This window comes from Erythranthe guttata, chromosome 1 (genome assembly GCF_056151865.1).
Source record: "Erythranthe guttata isolate IM_541 chromosome 1, IM_541, whole genome shotgun sequence".
Taxonomy (NCBI): Eukaryota; Viridiplantae; Streptophyta; class Magnoliopsida; order Lamiales; family Phrymaceae; genus Erythranthe; species Erythranthe guttata.
Genome location: NC_142533.1, coordinates 4670190 through 4688659, shown reverse-complemented (window position 1 = coordinate 4688659; position 18470 = coordinate 4670190). Strand labels below are relative to the sequence as shown.

General features: G+C 31.3%; 2 protein-coding genes across 4 annotated transcripts; one reads left to right on the top strand and one right to left on the bottom strand.

Moving 5' to 3' along the window:
- The first annotated feature begins 571 nt into the window (after positions 1-571).
- LOC105976203 (protein FAR1-RELATED SEQUENCE 5-like) lies at positions 572-4537 on the top strand. 3 transcript variants are annotated; one of them, XM_088818266.1, is made up of 5 exons: positions 573-896; positions 1021-1188; positions 1859-2348; positions 2437-4098; positions 4198-4537. In XM_088818266.1, exons 3-5 carry the CDS (start codon positions 1864-1866, stop codon positions 4355-4357), a joined length of 2307 nt encoding a protein of 768 aa, XP_088674392.1. In that variant the 5' UTR covers positions 573-896; positions 1021-1188; positions 1859-1863; the 3' UTR covers positions 4358-4537. The 3 variants fall into 3 exon arrangements, with proteins under 3 accessions (XP_088674397.1, XP_088674392.1, XP_088674402.1); XM_088818271.1 differs by having other exon boundaries at positions 572-1188; XM_088818276.1 differs by lacking the exons at positions 573-896; positions 1021-1188 and having other exon boundaries at positions 1801-2348.
- Positions 4538-5058: 521 nt separating this feature from the next.
- LOC105955062 (uncharacterized) lies at positions 5059-9837 on the bottom strand. Its single transcript, XM_088818263.1, has 14 exons — positions 9624-9837; positions 9058-9236; positions 8815-8932; positions 8637-8735; positions 7934-8545; positions 7678-7827; positions 6568-7592; positions 6409-6493; positions 6227-6316; positions 5909-6133; positions 5722-5837; positions 5574-5640; positions 5371-5485; positions 5059-5258 (listed from the first exon to the last, which is right to left on the bottom strand). Coding segments are annotated over exons 2-13 (2670 nt in total). The 5' UTR covers positions 9060-9236; positions 9624-9837; the 3' UTR covers positions 5059-5258; positions 5371-5404.
- Positions 9838-18470: the final 8633 nt, after the last annotated feature.

The window sequence follows — 18470 nt, the reverse complement described above, 5'->3', positions numbered from 1 at the left end:
CATAAAATTTATATAATTCGGTTATTTACCGAACCAAATCGTATATCTAGTTCAGTAAACGATATAAAATGTTGGTGCACCAAAATTTTGGTTCGGTTTTACCGGTTTAACATTCATAAATTTACCTCTGAAGGGGTATTTTCGTAATATTGTCCATAATTGAAGGAGTGATTGTAATTACACAAACAAAAGGGAAATTTTCGTAATTTGATCATAACTCAAGGGTAGCCGTAATTTGTCATCATTCTAAATTATGAAAATTAAAGAATATATCACAAAAAAGATTTAAAGAAAAAAAGAATATGAATGAATTCCTAACTTTTTTGGGGTTGTCTAGGGTCCGAGAGGGTTGTACTTCTCGGACCGTAATTAGCCAATAGAATTGCGCCATGTAGGATTAGTACGAACCCAATAAAAAAATGTACGATGCCTATCTTATAAATAAAATTACATTAAAACCCTTATAATTAAAACTTAAATATTAAATAATAACCTAATTTTTAATAAATAAAAAAATGTACGATGCATAGTTTAATAATTAATAACTAAACTTTAATGAGATGAATAATTATCATTAAATAATAACCTAATTTTTATAATCATCGATTACAGAGAAAATAAGTTTTCTTGCTCTGTGTTTGAAAACTTTCTCCTCTCTCAGCGGCGTCTCTTCTTCCGGCGAACGATTGGCATCTCTCCCCACAAATAAATCAATACCGGCGTCTCTTCTTTCGGCGAACGATTGGGCATCTCTCCCCACAAATAAATCAATTCCAATTCCTAAAACCCCGACTGCCCAATTATCATCCCATCGCCCGCCGACCAGCCTTGTTCATCCGGTTGCCACGGTGTTCATCCGGTTTCCACGGCGACATATAGCAGATTTTTGCGATCTGGTAACGTTAATAGTGTTTCGTTGCTTTTTTTTCAAGGAGAACTTCCATAAAAATCTACACTTTTATTGGGGATGTCGGAGGTATTCTACTAAATTCAGGTTGATTATTATTTGAATTGGGTTAGAAGCGAGCTTTGTACACACCCTTCGAGAGCGTCAGGTTTTTTGTTCAGATCTCTTCGTTGGGAGAGCGGGATTTCAACAACAAGATTCATCGAGATTCGAGGCACCACGTACGCCAGAGTGGGCCGTCAACCACGAGAAGATTTCCAAAGACTCAACTCTGTAATTTGGTAAGTATCGGATTTAAATTCTTATTTTATATTTTCTTTGTTATATCGATTCCACAATCAATTCTACTGTATTTTATTATGTTGGCCCTGTTGCATCTATGTTTATGTATTTAAACATGTTTCTGAAGAGTGGTGTGGCACTTAAAGTGATTTTGCTATCTTTGAATACAATTGTTTTGTGGTAGCTCGAAAACTTGAATTTAAGATAGTTAAGTGGTTTTGCAATTAATTTTTTTTGTTTTTTTTTTTTTGTTTTTTGTTTTTGTGGTAGTTGGATACTTGAGTTTGAACCTTGTGAATTACTTGCAGCTTTAGAAGCTTAAGAAGAGAAACACATATTTTTTTGTCAATTGCTTGGTATATGAATCCACCAACTCGGAACACAAGTTCATCAACACCAAGTCCCATATATATAAAAAGACACAATGAAATTTTATTGATTTCCAATACATATCAATTGGTCTAAAGCTCTTTGTCATATTGTTGCTCTATTTCATAATTTTTTTTAATAAGTGAATGAAGAAGGGTCCTCTAATAGTTTGAGAGTTCATTTTTTAACTTTCTTGAATTATAAATTATAACTAAATACCTGCTAGAATTTTTTTTATCCTATATTAGAAATTTTAGTGAAAATCCTTTTATTTATTTTTTTCAAAATCATATGTTGTAGGGACGATGGATTTTGATACTACAAATGAGAAACCAATTTCACCTTCTAATAACGATGAAAGTAATTGCATGCATGACAGTAAGGATGATGATATCCACTATCATGGTATTAATGATATAGGTGATTCGGTTAATTTCAATTTTGATAATATCAATGAGGATGCGGTCAGACAACTAGTATTCGAAAGTCTTGATGATGCAGAGAAATTCTACACAACGTATGCCGGTGTAGTTGGTTTTGGCATTAGGAAACAAGGTGTAAAACGCAAAACCGCTGATGATATCATAAAGTACAGGGAATGGGTGTGCACATGCGAGGGATTCCGCAGACGACCGAAAGACGACTATACTAGAAAGCGAGAGGCAAAAGTGGTGACCAGGTGTGGTTGTATAGCATGCTTTCGTGTTGCACATGACCGTTTTTCAGGGCATTATTCAGTGACAAAGTTTGAGCCTCGACATAATCACGATTTACGAGGTTACAAGAAGAGGTACATAATCTACTAGTTTATTTTAGTCGCAACGTTTATTGTTAGTTGCATCAATTTTTTAAAATTCATAATTTGATTCTACTAATAGGTACATTTCAATGTCCGACAAGTGTATGCTGAATTTAATTACAGATGCCGGGTTTAGGCCGTGCCAAGCTATGGATTTGTTGGAGCAACTTGTTGGGGGTGTTGGAAAAATGTCTTTCACAAGAAAAGATGGTTACAATTGGTTGAACAATATGCGGTTAAAAAGAATTGAAGGTGGTGATGTGAACACGTCATTAGCTTTATTTGAAAGCATGAAAATAAAAGATAGCAATTTTTTTTACAAATACACAGTGAATGATCAAGGGGCACTTTCAAAACTTTTTTGGTGCGATGGAGCTTCCAGGGCTGAGTATGAATTATTTGGTGATGTCTTAATATTCGATAGTACGTATAAGACAAACAAGTATTTTTATCCTCTAGTTATTTTTTCTGGTACCAGCAATCACGGTTCGACGTTTATTTTTGGTGCATCTTTTATGTACAACGAGACAATTGAATCATATCGATGGTTGTTGCAAGCTTTTCTTGAGGCAATGAATGGCAAAGTTCCGGGTTCTGTGTTAACAGATCAGGACTCATCTATGGTAGCAGCAATTTCATCAGAATTTCCTGGAGCGAAACATAGGCTTTGTAGTTGGCATCTTGGGAGAAATGTCCGACAAAATATAAAAGTGGCAGATTTTTGTTCTGATTTTATGAGATTATTGAAGGAACCGTGCTCCATTGACGAGTTTGAGATAAGTTGGCTTAACATGGTTGAGATGTATGAGGTTGCAGAAAAGCAATGGGTTATTGACATGTACAATAAAAAAAAGATGTGGGCAGAGGCATATTTTCGTGGACATTTTATGGCCATGGCATGTACAACTCAGAGGGCTGAATCTATGAACTCACTGGTCAAACTTGCGGTCACTCAAAGAATGAGTTTTGCCGAGTTTGTAAATCAATTTCAACGCAAGATACAAGGGTTAAGAAGTTCTTTCCTTAGTCAGCAAGACAATTTAGAGAAATTCAAGCCTGCTGTCAGAGTGAGTCCTTTGCAAGGGCTTGAGAAACATGCTGCTAGTATATGCACGAAACAAATTTTCTTAATGATACGTGAGGAGATTGAAGCAGAGCAAGGTCTTTTGGTGGAAAGTCATATTAAGATAAGTGAAGAACATTGTAAATTTGTATTTAAAAATTACAATAAACCTGATGATGCACGGTATTATGTAACTGTTGACAAGTTTAACGGTAACTTCGCGTGCAGTTGCCTGAAGCTTGAGTCTGAGGGCGTGCCCTGCCGACATATCATATCGTCCTTCAAGTTTATGCGTATGACAGAGTTTCCAGAAAAAAGTATACATCCTCGTTGGCTTCTTGATGCGGGTAAAATACTGAAAAGTAAGTTTTATGAAGCTACCCCAGTAGTTGGTCGTCAACAAACACGTTTTGCGCATTTAAATAAGGAGTTCCTTAAATTGTCTTACCTATCGTCTCACACGGAGTCCAAATTTGTTGACTGCCTCACGCAAGTAAGAAAATTTTCCAATGAGGCAGCCGAAGAATTCTCAAAGCACGGCGTCAGTACTGATAACATATCTTTTGAAAATGTTGACGATCCCCCAGTATGTGCAAAATCTAGCAATGTCAATGATCCTAAAAGAATAAAGACGAGAGGGGCAAGTCGTGCAAAGCAACAAAAATGTAGTTTTTGCGGGTATGTGTGTACTTTGAGTTTATTTTAAGCCAACTCATGTCTTCTAATATTTATTGTTGTCAATAGTACTTATTGTTTGTTATGCTATTTTTTTGAAAGGGAGCTTGGGCATAAAGCTAGCACATGTATTTCTAATCCCGGCACTGCCTCTCGACGTACTAATGCTCATGCCAAGAAGTCCGGCCCTAAAAAAAGTAGTGGTAAACAACAAGATTGTTCTCAAAATTCAGTAGAAACATCTGGTAGTTTTATATTTTGATGAATTTTTTTTCATTTTTTGAATAGCTATTGAAATTTTGATTTTCCTTTTATCAAATGAAATTTATACGATTTATTTCCAGCTACTTTATTGATTTTTGTTGCATGTTTTTTTAGATCACAGCTTATGTCTATTTATGGGCAAATTTTTGTTTCAATTTAAAGCTCATTGGTTATTGAACTTTATGTGTGCATAATATTTAATTTCATTGAGGCAGATCACAGCTTATGTCTATTTATTGGGCAAATTTTTGTTTCAATTTAAAGCTCAGTGGTTATTGAATTTGATCTGTGCAATAATATTGAATTGATTGAGGCGATTCCAAAAAATATTGAATTGGATATCTGCCTTCTGATATTTACAATTTGATGATAACATGTGAATATATTTATTTAGTAGCACTTTACCTCTAGAAATCCTATTCAGCTAATTTTAATGATCGAAGGGTTAAGTTGATCCTATTTAATTACCAGCATGTTTGTGTGAGCTTGATTAGATAACAATTTTTGAACATGACCTTTTTGAACCAATCATGTGCCACTGAACCAGATTGCGTACTTTATGAAGAAGATTATAATGATGAGGAAGCAGTGAAATCGGATAGTATATTTCAAAAATTTAGAAAGGGAAGGAAAAAAAATATTTGGCCGACTGTGCAACTAATCATAACAATCTGACGAACCAACCACGATAGCACAATCTTAAAAAACTCAAAAAATCCAAATTTAATAAAAATCCAGTCTTCGGATACACGTGCAACTAATTTAATAAACAAGAAGGAAAAAAAATAGAGAGTATATGAGTCAAATTTCGAAGCAGAAAAATAATTTTGTTTATCAAACTCCATAATGCATACGAGAGTAACTGCCCATGGAGATCATAAGCTAGAATTCAATAATACCTGTCAAGGCATAACAAGCAAATGAATTAACCCTACAACTGTACCTTGAAAGAACTACAGTAATATAAAACGCAATACATAGATAACATAAGTACAATATAATTTTACTTACTACTATCGAACGTCTAGATCAAACATAGAAAATCCTATCTCGGCCAGGCAAACCTATTATGTTCGGTTATGTAGAGATCATAGGCAAGTTGTTGTCGGGCACCGATCGATTGTTCCTAATAAGAAATAGATTCATTAGAACAAAATTAAAATGAGGATGTTTATAGACATTAAAGTTATAAAGTATCTAATAACAATGTTTACGTCTGATAATTGTTTTGCCCCCATCTCAAACATCATTATCAAGCAAACATATAGTCCGCAATCGTACCTGTCATATTAGCCACACTAGTTAATGATGATAAACAAAACACTGACAATTTAACATATTATTATTATTATATATATATACCCGTTTGGTTGTCTAGGAACCCAGTCTGGATATTCATAACTGAAACTATCTTTTATGTTTTTTATTGCGTACTCCTTTGGTCTCCATTTTTGTATCAAATGCTCCATTCGAATAATCTGCAATTAAAAAATATATAAATAGGACAATTTGAATTATGCTTAGACATAATTTTAAATATTTAACCAACCACTTGATCGAGTAAATCTCTCCTATAATTATTTGATTCTCTCGATGCTGCTGAATCACAAATGTTGACCTCTTTGTTATCAAAGTCAATAATTGCAAGGAACCAGTGACCACGGAGATCATTTACTGGTAAGTATATCTGATAACAATCATCCATTCGACTTGTACAATAATCAATGGTGTTTATGATATGCTCATCGGGAAAATTTCCAGTCAAACAAAGTTGCTGCAACAAAATAAATTATGAATACTTATAATACAAAAACTAAAAATTTTATCGAATGGGGTTATTGAAAAATTAGATTAAACATAGACATACGGCAAATATTGCGGGGAAGTACCATCGAGCATCTTCCATTCTACCCTCTATACTTTTTCGTGTGCACAAAAATGCTACACAATCTATCACCTACATTTCAAATATTTTATTTATGTACAGTTAGTAGACAAGTCTCAAAATATTATTGGTTAAAAAAAGGAAAGGGTTATGAGCATGCTTACAATTCCATCTATGAATTCACAAGGCTTCAAGCCCATCAAGTTCTTCCTGTTGCATCCTCGTCCTCCAAAGTTTATCACCCAAGTACTGCCCAATTATATGAGACAAAAGAAAATTAAAAAAAATGTATTAAACATGCATATTATTATTTTTTGCCTTACCTCTGATCCAAGTTTGGATCAAACAAGAATTTGATTATGGCGTCGAAGTCTGCTCCTATAGGGTTTATTGGACTTTCTTTCTCTTTTGCGCTAATAAGTTGTTCATTTTCGTGGATGTAAATGATATCTTCCTCTATTTGTTTCTCCAACACGGTATCTTTCTCTAGTTTTTTTGCCAACACAGTATCTTCCTCTATTTTTTGCTTAAACGCAGTATTTTCCTCTATTTTTTGCTTCAACGCAGTATCTTCCTCTATTTTTTTCTTCAATGCGATATCTTTCTCTATTTTTTGCTTCAACGCGGTATCTTCGTCTATTTTTTTTTTCAATACGGTATCTACCTCGATTTTTTGTCCGGTAACGTTTGATGATATGTGTGCATTGTTTGCCTTGCGACATATTACATCCCATGTATCCCATATCATTGATGGAATTTTTAACTCTAAAATTTTCAGTTCTTTAAGTACATCCTTGAATTTATCAACATTTTCTTGACTACTTGGCTGGTCCCCAAATTGATCTCCACTGGCAGATCGGGTGACACATCGGATCAGCACCTCACCCATGGTATTCATTAACTGAGTCATTTGTTGCTCGAAACCACTTAATCGTGCACCAAACAATGATAATTGATTTCTTATGAAAAAGTCATCTTGTACATACTTTGCTTGTCTCTCGATATTACTTACTCGTGCAATCAACAGCGACAATTGATTTTTTATGTCAGAGTCATCGTATGCATTCCCGATTTGTTGGGTGACCCGATAATTGCAGACCACATCCTCTTTCAATTCACGAGTTTCACCTTGGTTGTTCAATGATTTTTCTCGATCACTAGGTGAATCTCCATGTACACGATGATCACCTAACACATTTAAATCCACATTGAAATCCATGAACTCTTCACCCCTCACATCATGTATTTCGTTCAATTCATTTTCACTTGTATCAATATCTTCTTTTCTCACTTTTGTCTCATCCACGGGGTTCGGCGTGGAGATTTCATTCAAAGCAAAGTAGCATTCCTATAAAAAAGTTCGAACACAAAGTGTAAATATTCTTTTTTCAATAAAATATTCAAAAGGTAGAAAAATATTTTAAATAAGCTACCATGGCATTCCAGTATGGAACATCTTTGTGTATATCATCAGTCAATGAATTAACCCTTTGTTTCGTTAAAAACGTTATGAAAGGCCTTTCAAATGCTAAATTGAAAACATAATGTGAACCAGGAGGGCGTACGATCGCAAAGAAGAACACCTGTAAATGACAAAAAAAAAAAACAATTATCATTTCTATGAAACGAGTGTCTCAAATGTAATTATTGTACTGTATATCCTTGATTAAATCTTAATTAAATTTGTACCTGAAGAAAAACCAAAGATCCACCAATATATGCATGTTCTGTATTCTTCCACTTTCTGATTCCTTCATTTAGAGTTGTTCGGATGAGACCGGCCCAATTCAACTCTTTAATATTCTCTATGACAACCAGTGGATTCAGATAATGTACCGGCAAGTTGTGTTGAGTACTTGGAAATAATAACGTGCCAAATAGTAGTGCCAAGTACATCACCTTAAATTCGTCACCAGCACTAGTGCATTGTTTAAGACTCCCTACTAAAGTTACTATGTCTATACGTCCATCAATGATTTTAAAAAGATGTCCATATTTTTTCAGTCCGTCGGTGCCTTTAGTGTGTAGTATAATGGTTTGAGAAGTTGCCGGTACACCAAGTGCAATTTTAACATCTTCATCATTCACGCTATAACAACGACTACGAATGTTAAGGGTGCTACTTTCCGGGTCATAATTGTATATTATCCATTTTAGCACCTCTCTATCTAGTTGATCAATTTCAACTCTAGTCAGAGCTCCAAATCCCATTAGTTCAACGCATCCTATTTGAGACTTGTCTAGAGTTCTATTTACCTCTATCAACTTTCTGAGTGAAGTTCTATGTTCGAGCTTTGGAACCTAAACAAATTATGAACCTACAATGGTTAAATTTGAAAAAAAGAGCACTATATAGATTAAGCTATTTCGTACTGTTGAAATAAATTCATACATTTCGGTTAAGAAACTCATCACATTTCACGTGATGTCTCTCGCTGTACAGTTTATAACCTTTGCCGCTGTTATTCCAGGCTTTTGCACTCTTCGTATCCTATTAATAATAAATTCGTAAATAAGAATAATTGAACAAATTTTGAAAAGGTGCAAAATCAAAAAAGAAGATACGATACCATGCTGGACTCTGTAAATGCGGATGGCAACTCAATCTTCACAGACTTGTGACTAGTTTTCATATACGAATCATTGTAGCTCAATTTGCGCTTTAGATTATTAGGTTTTTTATCACCCCTACGAAAAAAATACGTCTTATATACATATTTACAACTATAATCGAACATCAATTTTGAAATTATTAGAATCTCTTGCTTTTGAAAAACCTGCATATATATGGTTTACGTAATTTAATCACTTACATGAGAGGCTGCCGAATGAAAAATCAATGGAGTTCTGAATCTATTATTTATCTCAAAGTTCTCTACGGCTCGATGGAGTTCTGAATCTATAATTTATCCCGAAATTGTCTCCGGCTTAAAAATAGATGGAGGAGAGAGCTGTGATGATTTTTGACCTGACACTGCTACAACAATTAATCCTGCACCAACCAAATCAAGAACCAAATAAATAGAACATACTTAGGGTTTTCGAATTCTATAGATGATGGAGTCTGAACGATTGTTTTAATACTAAAGATGCACATGAAAATTTAGGACTCTGCAAGGGTTTACTTCAATTCTCCACTCCGATTCACACTATAATTTGTATAAAAATTCCAAATATTTTGAATCTTACTTTCTCGACTCCGATTCACAATATAACTCGTATAAAAATTTCAAATATTTTGAATCTTACTTTCTCGACTCCGATTCACAATACAACTCGTATAAAAATTCCAAATATTTTAAATCTTACTTAAATATAACTTGTATAAAAATTCCAAATATTTTAAATCTTATAAAAAAATAAGGGGATTGATTCGTACCCGAGATTCCAAGCCCAGACATACTTTCCCCCAAATGATTACATTCCTTCAATCTGAACCATCCCCAATTCAAATTCACTGTGTCGCCTCTAAAAGCCAAATACACCCATAACTTGGATTGATTATTGCGGCTGAGCCCATCCATATCTCCTTGGTTGAGTATTGACTGTCAGTGCCGCTGAAGAATAAATGAAATGGTGGAAGCACTGCAAGAGTTTTTCGAAAGAAAATGGGAGAAGTGGTGGGGGGTTTCACTTTAAGTTTAACTAATAGTTATGATTATTATAATATTTTTTAAAAGGTTTTTCAATTTATTAATTTGAGTTTATAAGGTTAATTAAGTAATTTATATAAAGTACGATGTGTATACGATAGTGTACGATGTTTTTTTACTAGGTTCGTACATTAATTTTAAAATTTATAATATCGTACTAGATCGTACTGAGTCGTACAAATTAATCAACGGATGAGATTGAAATTTAAGGAAATTGTACGCACCAGATTACATCTCTTACGGTCCGAGAAGTACAACCCTCTCGGACCCTAGACAACCCCAACTTTTTTAACCTAATTTATGAAAGTTTAATTAAATATGAGGACAGTTATATGTGTCAGTAAAAGGTCAAAATTGCTATTTGGTTCAGCAGTTTTTTAATAGCCTATAGGTGCTCTCATCCAACGCCATGATGTCAGACATTTCTTATCAGTAATATTAATTAATGCAATTATTTATTATTATTATTATTATTACATAGGTTGAATATAAAATAGGGTTAATACAATTTACACCCATAAATTATATTTTTTTGTAATACTTACCTCTTCAAGCACAATTTAATTTGTGTTTTAAATTCTAAACATTAAAACTTTCTCTTTTATTGAAAGGAATAACTACAAGAATAATTAAAGTATACAACTAAAAATATATGTTCAAACATACAGTATTTTAAAATTTTAAAATTTTAAAATATTATCTTGTGTTGAGTACATATTTAAGAAATAATATATAACCGTTGTCGAATCAATTAATCGAATATATTCATATCGATAAATTTTAAGAAATCAATTCATAGCTAATAGTAATCTTAAGTATTTAAATTTGTTAATTTCTTAAAATATATTTTCATGCATATTATACAATATATATTACTTTTTAATTATTTTAAAAAGTTACTTTTCAATTTAATATGATCCAATAATTATTAGATTTTAGTTACTTTTCAATTTTATATGATCCAATAATTATTAGATTTTTATGCTTATTATGTTTTAAAGTTTAAAATATAAATAATTGATGTTGAGGGGATAAGTGTTACAAATGATATTTTAAGGAAGTAAGTGTTACATAGGCTATACTTCAGGGGTACAAAGTGTATATATTCCTATAAAGTAAAATAAATATCCTTCGAATTTTAGCATAATTCTTACAAATTTTAGCATTTAAAAAAAAACAATTAGCTTAATTTTTAATTTTATTCTAAACAATAATTTTTACCTTCTTCTAAAAATTGTGCAAAGCGAAACAAATTGAATCGTAAATCATGCGATTTTTAATTTACGATTTATTCACCGATTTGAATAGAAAATGGTTCAATTCGAATAGAGTCGCACTTACTCAAAAAAAAAGAAAAAAAAAAGAATAGAGTCGCACGATTTGAATCGTAGATCGTACAATTTTAATAGCCATGAATTATTGATACGCACTTTAAAATTTCTGTTTTTTTAAGATGAAATAGACTGAAAGTTGGAGAATATGATTCGTTTGTCACTTGCAAATATCTCCATAGACTCAATACCCTTGTGCAGAAAAATATTCAATCTTCTTGGAAGGGCTAAAAGCAGATATATAATAATATTAATTAAATAATATAGTATAATAGTGTATAGCCGACTAAAATGATGCTTGTTACTTATGTAGTACGTATACGGAAACGGTGATACAGAAAAACCAGAAGTTTGAGAAAAACGTGTAAATATCGGATGACGCAAATTCATGTTGTATGAGAAAATCGGAAAGTAGAAATCTAAACAGCACATATCTAAAAATAGTGAATCAACTCACCTATTTATAGTCGAGATCGAATAATCATGATTTAATATTTCACAAGTATTTTTCCATTAGTTGTTTTGGAGGACTTTTGGTAAGGTGTATGAGTTGAATTTTCTCTTTAATTAAAAAAAATAAAGAGAGAGATTATAATAGGAAACAAATACTTAAATAAATAAAATAGATTTAAATAAAAAAAATATATAATTATTTAAGTGTAAATTCCATTCCCCTTGTACTTTGGCTCGGTATCACTTTACCCCATTTTACTCTCGATTGCATCGATCTGTCCCCATGTACTTGAAAAATTGTTTCAATGTGGTTATCGCCGTTAGTTTTCAGACCTTTGAGCTTAACACCGTTTGTTCTACGTCTGAAAATTACAAAAAAACCACCCCTCCTAGTTTAAATAATTATTAAAAAAATAAAAAAAATAAATTGTAGTTGGCGTCGTGGATTATGCTTTCTCGTTGTCTTGAATTTTTTATGATTTAATTTTTTTTAATAATTATTTAAATTGGGAGATGTGGCGTTTTTGTAATTTCAGAGCTTAAATCAAACGGTGTTAATCTGACAACTAACAGCGAGAGTCACATTGAGACAATTTTTCAAGTGCATGAGAGCAAATTAATACAATTAAGAGTAGAAGGGATAATTGATGAAGTGATATGGAGTTAAAGTGCAAGGGTAAAGTGGAAGTTACCTATTATTTGATTTATAAAAATGTAATAATAAAATGTTGTGTTGTAATTCCAAGTGTAATAATATTAAGGCGTGCAAAGTGTGCACTGATTACGGGGATTTGGTTGTCCCAATACGCCACGGAAAACAACAACTCGGAGATTGTCCCACTTTCCCATTTTCCTAAGCCAATGTTTGCTACTCCATAACCAATTGTAGTAGAGTACGTGGCATTTTTTTTTATTTTTTCTATTTTTAATTATTTCCCCAAAATTGAGTTTATATTTGTTATTCTTAATTTTAAAATAAGTGTTGTTTAAGGTAAATGCACACTGATTGACCTCACAAATAGCCTCGTTTTTTATGTAAAAACCCTAAATTGTCCCTCACATACCTTGAAGAAAGAAAGTAGGCCTGCAAATCAATGATATATATAGGGCAAAATTGGTAAAAGATGGGCAACTGCGGGTGGTGGAACCCTAAATTGCATAAGGCATTTCGGGTTTTATATTGTACGAATATATACGTGTAATGTAAGACGGTAAAACTGGAATTCTAATTCAAAGTTGTTACCGTACGAGCAAAAGTAATCGAGCGAATGTGTTGTTTGGTTAAAAAGATGTTGAAATTTCTATTTGGAAACCATTTCGACAGTAAAGTTTCGTCTGGAAACAATAAAATTTAATTTCATCAGCAAATATAAACAACATTCCAATATATATTCATCCTAATTTCATCACGTGAAGTCTATTCTTTCATCTCATAAAATTTAAAAAAAATAAAATAAAATAAATAAATAATGAAGTATATTCTTTCACAACTTTTAGCCGAAAATCTACAAGCTACTTTAATTTTCTTTAGTTAGTACCCCCACTTTGTTGCCCCCAAAACCTCTTTCATCATGCTTTTAGCCGATCATCTTTTATATTTGAGTAAATTACAACCACTCCCTGAGGTATGGTCAAATTACGAAAACCCCCTCCTGTTTGGTTAATTACAACCACCCGTCAACTATAAATCTTCTTACACGTCCATTCTTGCGGTTTCAAATTTAGTGGAATCTTCTAGATTATATGAAATATTCTCAATTTTGGACTCATTTTATCCCATTCGAGCTCCATAATTTGAAGCTAGATGATCATAAGATGTGTTTTTTGGCTTGCATATACATCAGATTGTGGTGCACCAGAAACTGCATTTTTGCACAAAACGAGTACAAACTAGAGAACATTGCACGGAATCTAGATGATTATGTTGAATTTGACACCATAAGGGTAAAGATGTAAGAAGATTTATATTTAAGGGGTAAATGTAATTATCCAAACATGAGGGATTGTTTCGTAATTTCGACCATACCTCAAGGGTGGTTGTAATTTACCCTTTATATTTTCAACAACTAAAAGGGTAAATTAAATAGCACTTATCTCTTTGTGGTTTGAACTTTGTGCAGGTGACCCTATTATACTTTCAATATAGCACACGATTCTCTTATATTTTAATATAATTACATATTCCCCCTATACTTTAATTTTTTTTTTTATCTTCCTAATGAGCATGCTGTGTGATTATTCACCAAGTAAAATGCCATAGGGGGTGGTTATGTGCTTATATTAAAAGTACAAGGAGGTCATATGCACAACATTGAAACTACACGAGGAATCAGGTGCTTATATTGAAAATACAAGGGTATCATAGGCAAAAAGCTCAAACGATAGGGGTTAAAGTGTAATTTAACCTTAAATAAATTAGTAAAACTACTATTAATGGTGTCAATATCATGAAGATTCTGAAAAGTGCAATTTATTAAAAAAAAAAGAAAAAAAATTAAAAAAATATGAAAAAGCTAAATTATTAATCAATAATTTACTAGTTGCCTTATTTAGTGGGCTCTCGATTCTCAATATCGAGGTGAAAACCCTACGGCCATTTCTTTTCTTGCTTCGGAAATTATGTCAGATAAGAAAAAGTTATGTTTGCACCGTCAGCACTCACCTGATTTCTTTTTTATTTTATTTTATTTTATTTTATTTCATCAATCAATCATTATTAGTATGTTGTACGTGCATGTAAAAACAATTTAATTTTAGGGTAATTCAACTTTCCCCCTTTTACTTTGGTTTTATATCACTTTACCCCCTTCTATTATCGCTTGCATCGATTTGCCTCATTTACTCGAAAAATTGTATCAATGTAGCCCTTACCGTTAGGTTTCAGACCTTTGACCTTAATACCGTTTGATCTAAGTCTGAAAATTATAAAAAAAAACCACCCCTCCCAGTTTAAATAATTATTAAAAAATAAAAAAATAAATTGTGGTTGGCGTCGTGGACTATTTTTTTCCGTTGTTTTGAAATTTTTTTAATAATTATTTTAAAGTGGGAGTGGTGACGTTTTTTGTAATTGTAGAGCTTATATAAACAGTTTTAAGGTCAAATGTCTGACAATTAACAAGAGCCACATTGAAATAATTTTTCAAGTGCAGGAGGGCAAATCGATATAATCAAGAATAGAAAGGGGTAAAATGATACGAAGCCAAATTAAATAAGAAAAGTGGAACTCACCCTTAATTTTATTATTTTACCACCACTAAGAAAAATAAATTTGCTATTAAATACTTATTAAATTTAATAAATCCTTTTCTTTTGGGCAATTTCATGTTGTCTCACCCCACATGTGTTGAAATTAAAGTCTTGTTTGCTTATATATATCGGATTAAATTCCTACTAATTAGGGATCATTTATGTAGTCGGTTATCAAGATTCATATTATTTCAAATATTACTAAACTCAAAGTCTGCTGTTAAATGATACTATTTCATTAGATTATTAGCACCCCTAAGATTAATTTAATAGAAGACTAGGAGATGACTAAACAAGTAAAAGACTATTTTATCCTTCAAACTACACGTTAATTTCATTAAATAAAAGATTTTATAGACAAATCACATATAATACAAGAATTTAACAGATTTAATACAAGATTTAATCCTATATATGAAACATCATAATAATTAGTTAATTAATTAGTCAGTAGGAAATTAATCCAATCTCATCTAATCTAAACAATGCTTATTAGACAAGTTTGATGGCTCTGGAAAAATATGGAGCGAAATTTTCTGAATTTCACCAATTTCGATTAGAAAAGAAATCTTATTTTGAAATAAAATATTCATTCTAATTCCAAAAATTATGAGTTTTTTATATTCTTTTTTTTATCGGAATTGGAATATATGCGAAATTTTGATTCTCGAGCCAATAAAGTTTCCGAAAATAATTTAAAAGATTCCATTTTTTCCCCAAAAAAACTAATTGCACTTTGAAATATCCATAGTATTGTGTATTCTATATTACAGGCGAATAATAATATGAATTTTTCTATTTCAGTCGATTCTAATCCATTTTTCGAACATATTATTTCATTCCAAGTTCTAAAGATTTGATTTTTGTTTTCTCCGATTTATTTTTTTAATGGAATTGGATTTAGTTTTGTAACAAAAAAATGATTTTTTTTTTAATATTTTTTTTTTGGAAATATCAATATTTCAACCTTTAGTTATAAGCTTCTTTGCTCTTTTTATTGTCTTTTGAGCTATTTCAAAGGTCGTTTGGTGGTTTATTTATAGTTAAAATAAACTGTAATACCTGCTTTTGATTGTCCAAAAAATCTACCATCATTGCTTTTGCAACATGTGATGAAATCATGTTGCAGACTTTCTATCTATTACACTGCCAACATATATGTGTGGTGACTACTCTAATTTCTATTTTTTCACAAAAGTTTATAATTTAATTCTTGAAAAGATTAATCATAATTAATTGAATAGTTCAAATTCGATGCGGGATCAATCAAGATTAGTAGCTCGAGATCGAGTCGAGCTGGAGAGTTGACGTGGATTTACAAACTCGTTTTCTTTCTATTTCGAAGCACATTTCGCCATTTACAACGTCTCACAGTTGCGTCAAAATAATAGTTAATATATTTTTAATTAGTTAATTGTTTTTTCCTCTCCCTTAAAATAAAAGACTAGAGATTGTTTGGTTCATCAATTCAAAATAAATAAATAATAATAATAAAAACAATAATAAATAATAATTACCCATGCTTAGTACCAGGCCTATATTTTACTACAATAGAAGAGAAGTTCACAGGGCCCAATTAAGAATTTATTCGGCCCGATGTCACACCATTAAAAATGTTACATATACATACTACAATTATTATCGTGCAATTAATTTTGGGTAGTATAGATTTGGCTATGCAATAAATTAAGATCTACTATCAATGTTATTATTTTCATATTCGGTCTCGTTTGCGTACCTATATCGGATTAGATTAAATTGAATTAATTAATTATTTAATTAATAAGATTTTTAGTTCTTTAGATTACATATTGTATTAAATTTGTTAAATTATGTTAGTATATATAAATTGTCTATAAAGTTTATTACTTAACAAAATTAAGTTATTGTTTTAAGGATAAAATTGTAATTTTCCTTTTTAGTCACCCCTACAAAATTAATCACAGAGGGGAGGGGAGTTACTAATTTCGTGAAGTAGTAACATTTAATCATGAGCTTCCACTTAAATAGCGAACTTGATAAATGTTAAATATTACCAACCAAACATTTTACTAATTCCTACTATTTAGAGGGTGATTGACTAAGGTTGTAAGCTGTTAAAAAGAGCTTATAAGATGTTTAAGAGTTTATAAGCTCTTCTAAAAAAGTGTTTGGTAGATTTTTGAAAAAAAATTCAAAATTCAAAAAATAAGGTGTTGGAGAGCAAATTAGATTTTTTAAAAGCTCATATATCCAACCTTTTTTTATTCAAAATCTGATACCAAATAAAAAAAAGTTTATAAAATCATTATTCAAACACTTTAAAAATTAATTTTTAAAAATAAGACGTAACAATTTATCGTCTCTCAAAATAATGTATAAGATGCAAAAGCTTATGTACTGTTTAAAATAATCTTAGACATAGAAGCCTTAACTTGATAGTAACAAGTAAACGAGACCTTATAAACTATTAAAAGTCAACACTAATGATAAATTAGATGAAAAATTGTCAATGTACAATCACCTCAATAGATTTTCATCACTTTAATCATCATCCCTTTTTGTTCAAGTAATTTGGGTGGCAATTGTTTAGTGTTATTATTTATTTTGAGTGAATTAGGTAAATTACGATGTATAGGAAAGATCCACTTGTATCAGAAATAATAAATTATAATAATAAATAAATAAATTATAACCACACGTAAAAATCTGTACAGCTAAGTAAGTAGAACATGAAATACAGCTGGATTGCTTTCAATATTCACAACTTCCACTTGGATCTAAATTAAATAAAAGTAATTAAATTAAAAATGCAATTTATTACACTGCTGATAGCCATGTCAGCACTGACGAAGAAAATAAAAAGGGATAATTACAATTTTCACCACAAAATTTGCACATATTTCACATTTGGCCTCACATGCTTACAAAAAACACATTTGGTCCCTCATACTTCAATAATGTAACATTTTTGGTCATTTTCGTCAATCTACCATTATTGCGTCAGTCAGGGCAATGATGGGCATATGCTTCATTCCGTTAATAATGTTCAAAAATTGACGAAAATGACTAAAAATGTTGAAATTTTGAAACATGAGAGACTAAATGTGTTTTTTTTATGAATATTAGAGATTAAATGTGAAATTAGTGCAAACTTTAGACATGAAAATCGTATTTTTCCCAAAACAAAATGGAGCCCTTTGTATAATTTGTTTCAAGATAAAACTCAGTTTTATTTAAAATAGCAGTTAAAATATAAATTAACTTGTTATTTTAAGTATTATAAGCATGTTTGCATAGACGGAACTTACCAGGGGCTGTGGGGGCTGTTAGACCCCGCGCAAGATTTAGAAAAAATAAATTTTTAAAAGTATTTTGGCACTGTATTTTTTTAATATTACTTTTGGCCTCTCTAAAGTTTTTTTAAATATGTATCTTAATCCTTAATTTTTTTTGTTGCTTCTCCATATATATATATATATATCATATTTAAAATAAAAAAATATAAAATAAAATGGTGAAAACTTGTATTATTTGAAATAAAATTTATAAATATTTACT